This window comes from Nilaparvata lugens, chromosome 1 (genome assembly GCF_014356525.2).
Source record: "Nilaparvata lugens isolate BPH chromosome 1, ASM1435652v1, whole genome shotgun sequence".
Lineage (NCBI taxonomy): Eukaryota > Metazoa > Arthropoda > Insecta > Hemiptera > Delphacidae > Nilaparvata > Nilaparvata lugens.
Genome location: NC_052504.1, coordinates 82,997,630 through 83,008,187, shown reverse-complemented (window position 1 = coordinate 83,008,187; position 10,558 = coordinate 82,997,630). Strand labels below are relative to the sequence as shown.

General features: G+C 32.6%; 1 protein-coding gene across 1 annotated transcript; it reads left to right on the top strand.

Moving 5' to 3' along the window:
* Positions 1-3,480: 3,480 nt before the first annotated feature.
* Positions 3,481-9,708, top strand: LOC111057120 (THAP domain-containing protein 1-like). The gene is made up of 4 exons (XM_039442796.1): positions 3,481-3,950; positions 5,297-5,443; positions 5,925-6,249; positions 9,688-9,708. Exons 1-4 carry the CDS (start codon positions 3,838-3,840, stop codon positions 9,706-9,708), a joined length of 606 nt encoding a protein of 201 aa, XP_039298730.1. The 5' UTR covers positions 3,481-3,837.
* The last annotated feature ends 850 nt before the right edge of the window (positions 9,709-10,558 follow it).

Genomic DNA, 10,558 nt, shown 5'->3' with positions numbered 1-10,558 from the left:
GATTCGCGCGAACAATCGTATGTACATATGCCTCAACATTCACTGTACGTCCTTGTGGACGCGATCCACGTATGCCTCGGCATTCAAAAAGCTATCTGATTTGCAGACGACATGAAGACATGGTAGATGTAGATTTTCCACATGACAACAATGGCGTCATTCCATCATTGAAGATAGAAGTTATCACAAATTGCAGCAGTATCATTTTATTTCAATGACTTGTATAATAAAATCAAAAATAAAAACTTGACAAACGATGTTGGTGGGTTGAACGATTGTAGGTTGAAGTAAGGAAATAAATTGCTACATGACATAAGATTGACAGTTCAAAACTTTATTAGGTTGTCAAAACATTATCTTGTTAATATACTGAATCTAATTCAACTAGTTATCTAAACAAGAATGATATCATCATGAGGGAATCAATAACTCCACAAGAACGATTGGCTCTAACTTTGAGATTCTTGACATTGGGCAATTCATTTGTTGGTTTCCAATATCTATTCTGAATCTCAAAAAAAGAAAATTTCTACAATAATTCCAGAAGTTTTGATGACCTAATCAAAGCACTTAACACTGTCTCACAAAATTGACAGTCTTCTTTAAGGAAATTAGCCATAAATTGAATCAAATACTAAATTGCTGCCCATTTTAAACTAACTCTGCTCATACACATGACAAAACAAGATTCTACTAGTTCAAAGTTTGAATAAATCTCTCTATAGATAGCCTAGCTATCTAAAACGTATAATATCATATTGAAGATTACAATTTTAATTAACAACTCTGATTGATAACATGAAACAAACAAAAGATGATTTGATAATCACAGTAAAATAATATTTGAGCTATACTTTCTTGTAGGAACCCTTTAGAGAAGCTTTTTTCACTTAAATTATGCAGTTCTAAATTTGTTAATCATGATACAAATTATATATTCCATGCATGTTTCTATTTAAATATCTGACAATCCACATATCCTACAAAATTACAAAAATCCTACAATTTACAATTAGCTATTGTATCACAATTTCATTTGTCATTCATTAACCTAATTCATTGGAATTAGGTTATGACGCCTTCAATGTTTACGTTTTGCCTCACCCGTATGGCAAAATCGCGTCCACACGTACATTCAATGCTCGCCCGAGGCGCCTTTGAGCACGCCAAAATACCGACAGGGTTCCGGTTCGCCCACATGCCTCAGCGAACAGTGACCACACGTGCGAATGCAAGCCCATACACGTATGCTCACCCGAGGCAAACGTACGTGTGTACACCGTTTAAGTGCTTACATGCTTACACTTTACAGTGCGTTATACATTTTATAATTATTTATTATTATTAGAACTCACTTCAAGTTACAAATCAAAGGTAACTGATTTAAAACTTAAAATACCTATATGAATATAATTTAAAACAATACGTTACGTAGAGCTAGCTAATAGAAAAGTTTGAATCATTTTTACATTTATTTGTATTAAGGTCTAAAATAAATTATGTAGAAGACTATTTCAATCAACAGTTTTTATTTAGATAGGCCGTATGTATTGTAGCTACAATAATAAAGTAAATTCTTTGTTAGTAGTACGGCAGCTTGAAATAATTTATTGTGAATAAAAAATGTAGGCCTATTATGGAAACTAATCACTAACCTAATCACCGGTTTTACTTTCTCAATATATTATTATTCTAGTACATTTTTATCAGTAACAATTGCATTGCTTATCTTGTTATAAACTTTACAAAATTTCAATTAGATGTACCTTGTGTAATTTACGAAATACGATAAAGCCTTGTACACACGTCCGTACAGATTCGCGCGAACAACCGTATGCACATCTGCCTCAGCATTCACTGTACGTCCTTGTGGACGCGATCCACATATGCCTCGGCATTCAAAAAGCTATCTGATTTGCAGACGACACGAAGACATGGTAGATGCAGTGAACTCTAAACTAACTTTACTTTAGAGTTCACTGGGTAGATGTAGATTTTCCACAACATGACAACAATGGCGCCATTCCATAATTGAAGATAGTTATCACAAATTGCAGCAGTATCATTTTATTTCAATGACTTATATAATAAAATCAAAAATAAAACTTGACAAACGATGTTGGTGGGTTGAACGATTGTAGGTTGAAGTAAGGAAATAAATTGCTGTAATTGAAATAAAATGACATAATATTGACAACTCAAACTTTATTAGGTTGTCAAAACATTATCTTGTTAATATACTGAATCTAATTCAACTAGTTATCTAAACAAAAAATGATATCATCATGGGGGAAGCAATAACTCCACAAGAACGATTAACTCTAACTTTGAGATTCTTGGCATTAGGCGATTCATTTGTTGGTTTCCAATATCTATTCTGAATCTCAAAAAAAGAAAATTTCTACAATAATTCCAGAAGTTTTGATGACCTAATCAAAGCACTCAACACTGTCTCACAAAATTGACAGTCTTCTTTAAGGAAATTAGCCATAAATTGAATCAAATACTAAATTGCTGCCCATTTTAAACTAACTCTGCTCATACACATGACAAAACAAGATTCTCCAAAAGATTAGCTCCAAGATTTACCTTTAAGGGAATACTAGTTCAAAGTTTGAATAGATCTCTCTATAGATAGCCTAGCTATCTAAAATTTATAATATCATATTGAAGATTACAATTTTAATTAACAACTCTGATTGATAACATGAAACAAACACAATATGATTTGATAGCCACAGTAAAATAATATTTGAGCTATACTTTCTTGTAGGAACCCTGTAGAGGAGCTTTTTCCACTTAAATTATGCAGTTCTAAATTTGTTAATCATGATACAAATTATATACTCCATGCATGTTTCTATTTAAATATTTGACAATCCACATATCCTACAAAAATCCTACAATTTACAATTAGTTATTGGATCACAATTTGATTTGTCATTCATTAACCTAATTCATTGGAATTAGGTTATGACGCCTTCAATGTTTACGTTTTGCCTCACCCGTATGGCAAAATCGCGTCCACACGTACATTCAATGCTCGCCCGAGGCGCCTTTGAGCACGCCAAAATACCGACAGGGTTCCGGTTCGCCCACATGCCTCAGCGAACAGTGTCCACACGTGCGAATGCAAGCCCATACACGTATGCTCACCCGAGGCAAACGTACGTGTGTACACCGTTTAATGCACGTCAAAACGCTGATTAATAGGCTATGTCACCGGTATTTGGAAACATTGCATTATTTAAAAAAAAATGGAAAAATAGGTAGGCTAAAGAATGAAATCGGGTGATAGCAATTCTATTTTTACTAAAATAATTATTACAGACTGATGATTTTTTCTAAATCAATGTTATTTTTCTCATATTCGATTGATATATTTTATATTAATAATAACTTCTAATTAATGTCAGTTGCACAGAAGCCGGCTAAATTTCAACCGTGATTAATTTCACAAGAACCAATCAGAGAAGGCGATGTAAGTGATGACGTAAGCCGTTGCTACGACGCCATTTTGGGCTCTAAACAAACCGTTGCTATGCAGAGAGTTCATGCTATTCTTATGGGTCTAAAACATCACCTTACATTTACAACTATATCAATAAAATAATTGATTTCTAAGAGTTGAGAGTATTTTTTTCAAGTTTTAGACATCCAAAACAATAAACTTCAGTACTTCTTCAATTCTGTCAGTACAATTAGGCCTTTTATTTTTTTTTCAATATAACTTTTACAGCATATGCCAGAAGTTTCACAGTCTGCCATCTTATGTTATGATTTTAAAGTAAGGTTAGAAAGTAGTCTGATTTCGATTTTAGATAAAAGTTATTAAAAATGGGCATGTGCTTTGTGCCTGACTGTAAACATTACAGTGAAAAGGATGTTTGCCATTTCTTCAAATTTCCCAAAGATCCAGAAAAAATGAAGAGCTGGTTGGCCGCTATAAGGTAGGCTATACAGTAACTTTTGTATCAAAATTTTTAGGCTATGTTATTGTTTTTTTTTTCTTAAGAAAATAAAACTATTAGATTTATGAAGGATATATTTTACAAATAAATAGATCTCCCTAAATATGGTTTTGTATTTTTGAAACTACAACTATGCAAGTCAGAAAGCACATAGATAAGGTTTTACTACGTTGGCGTATGCAGATTTGTTTGGCTTCGTCTTTAGGTTGCAGCTATTCATTCAGATAAAAAATATTTAATTATTTGCTTGAAAAATGATACCATGGTACCCATAGTGGCCTATCCAGCATTTATCTTCAATTTGATGCGATTTTATGCAATTTTTACTTGAAAACAAATATTCCATTCAAGATTTTTTTGTATTCATTAGGTCAATATTACTTTTATTTTTAATTGTATAGGTGTAGGCTATTTGTTATTTTTGATTTAATAACAAATAGAATGGAATCTAGTAGAATTTCATTATTCATTCAATTGTTAAAAACTTATAATTTTGTAGTAGGTCTACTCATTATTAAATAACAAGCTATAATTCTTTAGTTTTGGCTCCAATAAAGCATTATTTCAACCAAACCTATTTCAACCATGAATGAATGAGTGTTTGAATTCACATTTGTGAGGGGGGATACAACTTTTTTTCAAACATTAGGGGGATGTGTTCCCTTGTCCAAGATAGAAACTTAGCTCGTTCATCATAATTGGAATTTTTTGGGGAATACTCTAGAAAAAGCTGTTGGAGCTTTGTTCAAAGATATGAACTATAAGTAGTCACACTTTTCATTTACATGCATGAAACTAAATAATCAACTAGAGCAATATGATCTATTTTGAATTTCTTTGTGTTAATAGATTGTGAACTACAGTAACTGAGTGCTATCTGTAGTTTCCTGCTATTTAAGTCTATATCAGCCTGCTATCTAGTCTCTATGCACTAAACCACATAACTATCTGTCTACTAAAAATAGCTCATAATTATTATCATTGCTGTGTGTGCTATACTCTCATCCCTAATTGTTTTTTTGATTAAAATAGTACAATAAGAAGAAAATATGGCATTGGAAGCAAATGGCTAATCTGGCCACAAAAAAACTCAGGCTTCATTTCAGGGGGACGGGAGGGGTACATCCTCATGTCCCCATCCCCCCTGTATACGCCACTGATGGTACCCTTTTTTTAACTTTTTAATATAAAAACAACTTGTTTCAGATGTTCAATCCATTTTCAGGTTTTTGGAGAAATAATAGTATTTGTTGAAAATAATAAATCAAGTAGCCCTAAAGATATATGTTATTGTGTTTTATGTGATATTATGTTATTTGTTTTAGGAGAGCAGATCGAGAGCCATCATTATATTCTGTGGTTTGCAGCTGCCATTTCAAAGATGGAAAGAAGGAGAATGGTCCATCAATTTTTGCAAGAAATGAGAAGAAAGTAATGGATTTTCCAGAAACTGGAACAAGTCGTAAGAAGCGGTAAGTGTGCCTACTGTAGCCTACATTTGATTGATACTGGCGCCAACAATTTTGGCTTTTGGTGAATGACTGTTATCAATGATCAGCTGTTGTTGAGACCAGCGAGTGAGTGCCAAGAAATCTTCGACCTGTAATCAGAGAGATGACTGATGACGACTGTTCTTTAGGCATTCGGGACCAACCGCTTCTCAAGTCTCTTACTAAAGATGTAAATATCTGTTAGCAATGAAAAATGTGTATCTCCAATTGTGATTAAACCCAGGAAACCTATACAGTAAGACTCAGACTATCTGATAAACTGTTTTAAGAGCATTATGTGAATAGTCATATAGGTCACCATCATGTTTTTTTTATTTCAATTCATTTTTTTATGCCAAAACACTTTACAAGATTATACAGGTGCAAGATAATAGCTTTAATAAATTGCCTATTTTCTTACTAATTTATTATTTAATAATTATTGAATGTTGTTTCATTGAAGGTTACGGACAGAGGCAGAGGTCGATGCATTGGATGCTGCACCACCACCACCCTCACCACCGCTGCAAGCTGAAGAAAATTCTCCATCAACCAGTAGGCCAAACAATGAAGTCATTCTAGAAGCTGAAATTTATTTTTTGAAGAGGGAAGTTGAGGAGTTGAAGAAAAACAAAACGGTCAATCAAAGATTCAATTTTGAAATGATCAAAAACAGTGATGATTTAATCATACTTCACACTGGGCTGCCCAACAAAGAAGTATTTGAATATGTCTTGGAAATTTGCACAGATCAAGATTTCAAATATTGCTCTGGTTGGGCAGTGACAGTAATTGATCATTGTAATCAACTATTAATGACATTGATGAAACTGAAGCAGAATGTACCTCAAAATGAACTGGCTTTCCGCTTTCAAGTAAGCAGGGCTTCTGTATCAAATATTATTTCAACATGGATTAATGTCTTACATCAGACAATTTATGTGGGGTTGTTGAAAAATAAAATCCCCTCACTGATGAAAAACAAGGCATGTCTGCCAAACTGTTTTAGCAATTTTACATCCTGTCGCATAATAATAGACTGCACAGAAGTGTATTGTGCAGTTCCAGCTGAAATGTCCAAAAAACAGAGCATGTACAGCAACTACAAGCATAGGTATACCCTTAAGGGCCTTGTGGGAGTTGCTCCTAATGGAGTTGTGACTTATATGGGGGGTCCACCTCCGATAAAAAAATAACCCAGGACTGTGGGGTATTGTCAAACTTAGTGCCTGGCGATGTTATACTGGCTGACAAGGGGTTTTTAATAAGTGACATTGTTCCAGAGGGTGTACTCGTGAATATCCCACCCTTTTTGGAAACGCCACAGTTCACCTCTGAACAGGCGCTTCGGACTAGAAGCATTGCTAGGGCAAGAATTCATGTAGAGCGAGCTATTGGGCGCATAAAGGGGTACAGTATTTTGGAGTATATTCCCCATACTTTGATGCCTTTCAGCACCAAGGTCTGGCAAGTATGTGGGGCTCTTACTAACTTTCAGTACCCGCTGATTAAAGAAGTGGAGGTTTTTTATAAGTGTGGGGAAAATGTTGAGTAGCTTGTAAGTAGATAGGTAATACATTTTGTAGGTTTTGAATTTATAAAAGTATTGGTTGACACAACCAAAGCTGATTTTTGGTTGCGCCTGAAAAACAATGACTGACTGTCAGCCACTGCTGACAACTTTGACACTTTGATGCTTACAATATGATTGGAGGTCACAGCATCTTCACCCCTTTTTATACTGTTGGGTTCATCCCTAAAATATGTTGATATTTCAACTAATTCAAAAACCATTACGGACTCCAGTAAACTGAACACCTAACTTATTATTGAGTAACTATACCAAAACACCTAACCTATATACTATTTGAGCTTTTTTTAAAACTATAAATTAATATTAGGCTACCTAAAAACCGTATACGGTACCTACTTCTAACTTACTACTACCTACTTCTAGTCACACTAAACAATAAAGAACCAAATATAAGTTTGAAAATAACTACAATCTGATTAAGTTTTTAAAAACAATCCAAACTCTTCAAGATAGCCTACCATCAGTAGCATAAAGGCATGTGGTACGGTAGGCCTACTATGCATCCACGCACTAGTTTCGAGACTTCCGGCTTTGGCTGTCAACTTTAATTCGAATGACAGAACTGAAGGAATGCTGAAATTTATTGTTTTGGATGTCTAGAACTTGGAAAAAATATTCCCAACACTTAGAAATTAATTATTTTATTGATATAGTTGTAAATGTAAGGTGATGTTTTAGACCCATAAGAAATGGACTACCATTTTCCTTAGCAACGGTTTGTTTAGAGTCCAAACTATCTCCTTGACAACGGGTGACGTCACACTTACATCGCCCATACGGTTTGTCTGATTGGCTCTCCTGGAATTAATCACAATTAAAATTTAACTGGCTCTTGACACTTAGTCATGATTTAACAATGAAACAGACAATCCTTTTTCATACATTGTTGTGATTGAATGGAATTCAGTTTACTCAGTGGAAAAGTTATTATTTAAAGGTATTTTATATTGTATTGACTCAAAATTATTACAAAATTGTGTTTGTAAAAGCTCTTGATTTAATAAAAGCATTATTATTGTTATTAAATGGCTATTTTTTATCACGGCTAAGTATTCGCTAAAATCTGGTTGAATTGATTATAAATGTGTAGGTATTACCTATAGGCTACCAGACTTGAGATAATCTATAGGTACCTTTTCAAACTTGATTCAAGAAAGTATCAATTGTAGCCTAATAATTGAGAATAGACATTCGTATTTTAGAAGTTATCACAACATGTAATATTAAGAATAGTGAATTGTATTTGAGAAAGTATGAATTCAATTTGAGATACGGTAATGAGATATGTTAGTCAGAAATTTCTGTTGAAAATCCAGTTGATCTTATTAAAATTAAATCTGAATTAAAATTCATGCAAAGAATGCAAGTATGGAATGTGACGTTGGACAAGTGGAATATTTTCTAATCTTCAATTAACAACTTCCCATGTAACTTACATCTTACTATTTCTCAATTACAATTTACAATTCTTAATTACAATTGAAAGCTTCCCAAATAAAATTCAAAATTTGTAGAAATATTCATTTTCAAAAGGGTAAAAATATTATATTCAAAGTTAAATATAGGTACAGTATTTCTACCAATAAGAGTCAATCATACGTATTGGAAACTATGGGCCGAATCTGCAATAACTGGTTCTGAATAAACTGCTCGACTTGCCAGATTAGACATCCTATGTTTAATGAAAGTATCAGATAATTCCATAATTCATATCATAAATATTGTTAGTAATATTTAAGGCAGCTTTGCTACTATTTGGTGGTATTCGTTGGAAGGCTTTTCAGTGCCTAGCTAAAGATGCGTCTACACCAAAGTTATTAACAAAATTTTTATTTTTCCTTCCTTATAAATTCTATTAGATTGAACATACTGTAACTTATCATACAAATTATGTGCTTATGTGTTTGTCAAGATCCGTTTAATGTAATAGAATCTATAAGGACGGAAAAATAAACATTTTGTTAATAACTTTGGTATAAACGCAACTTTAGAAGAACCGACCGAGGTGATTATTGATAAACAAGTCATACGATGATCAAACTAGAAAGATTTCTAGGCCTTTGAAGCACTTGACGAGCCAATCCTGTTAATTTATTTATTATTTTACAAAGGCGACTTTCTAGAAGTATTTTAAGCCTAGGTGATGATGATGGGATGAATGATAATACAATGAAGGTAGAGTTATGAATGAATAAGAATGATAGGTTATGCTATCTTCTTGAATTGATTTGAGTCCTTTTTTCAATCCAGAAATAAAACTAAAAATTTTGAATTTGATTTGATTAAAAACCGAATATAATAGAATGATGACATTCAATAAACTCTCAGAACTTGAAAATATTGAGTTATTAAGAAAAAATTTGAACCAAAAATAAAACGCAAACTAATTACGGCATTTTTTCAAATCAGGCAACTTAAAAAACTTTTGTATTTCAAAAGAATAAGAGTTATTTTAAATAAATATCCTTATTTACAATATTGACTATTCAATGGGTAAAATTCAAAGTTCCTACTTTAGGGAGTATCTCTTATCTTTGAGTGCCTATTCCTACCAGACAAACAGAAACAAAAGTAGGACATTGTGATGTTCATGAACATGGGACGTTGTCACAGCATTGCGTTTACATTGCAGGCTGATAAACAGGCAGTCTAGTCATAAATAAACATGACCTAATAAATTATATTTTATTTGGTTCAAAGGTAAGAGAAAATATGTGGGAGGCTATGTTTTGGCTTTTAAATGGCAATATGTTACTACTGGCAAGCAGCTGGAGGAAATCATTGAAAATGCACGTCCACAATATAAAATCGATGTGTCTAAAAGCTACTTCAAGTTTTGGTTGTACAATAAAAATTCTAACTAATTTTTATCGAACGTCCAAAGTCTAACTACACACACATCAATTTTTGAATGAACAATTTTTTGCCGTCCTTATAAACTCTACCAGGAGCTTTACAAACTCATGATCACATCATAATATATGTTTGTCAAATTTTGTTCAATTTAATCAAATTTATTAGGATTGCATAAAATCGTAAGTTCAAAAATTGATGTGTGTGTTACTAGACTTGAGACTTATTCACACAACATATTCCCAAACTTTCATAATAATTATTTGTCTAGTAGTTTCTCAATCACATATAAACACTTATTTCTCTTTTTCTTTAGGGCTTTTTGTAATATAAATAGAAATACAAATCTCAGTACCCTTTTAAATTATTTTATCACTACATGATTTGGACATTAAATGCCATTTTCAAGTCTGAAGCATTCCGATTCATTTTCAAACTTGAAAATGGCATTAATGTCCGAATTAAGTTGTGATAAAATAATTTAAAAGGGTTCTGAGATTTGTATTTCTATCTATATTTAAACTTTCATTTATATTTTTTATTTTTATATTTTATCCAAGTTGTATTATATTGTGTTGTAATTAAAAAATAAAGTGATAGATTTTATCAATTTAATAGTAAGCACTATTATTCACATTAGTCCAATTATA

Excerpts from the sequence above, each read along its gene's own strand:
- LOC111057120 (XM_039442796.1), top strand. The coding sequence starts at position 3,838 with ATGGGCATGTGCTTTGTGCCTGACTGTAAACATTACAGTGAAAAGGAT. Across the intron at positions 3,951-5,296 it reads AGCTGGTTGGCCGCTATAAG|GAGAGCAGATCGAGAGCCAT; the intron begins GTAGGCTATACA and ends TATTTGTTTTAG. Across the intron at positions 6,250-9,687 it reads GCTCTGGTTGGGCAGTGACA|GCTGATAAACAGGCAGTCTA; the intron begins GTAATTGATCAT and ends TTTACATTGCAG.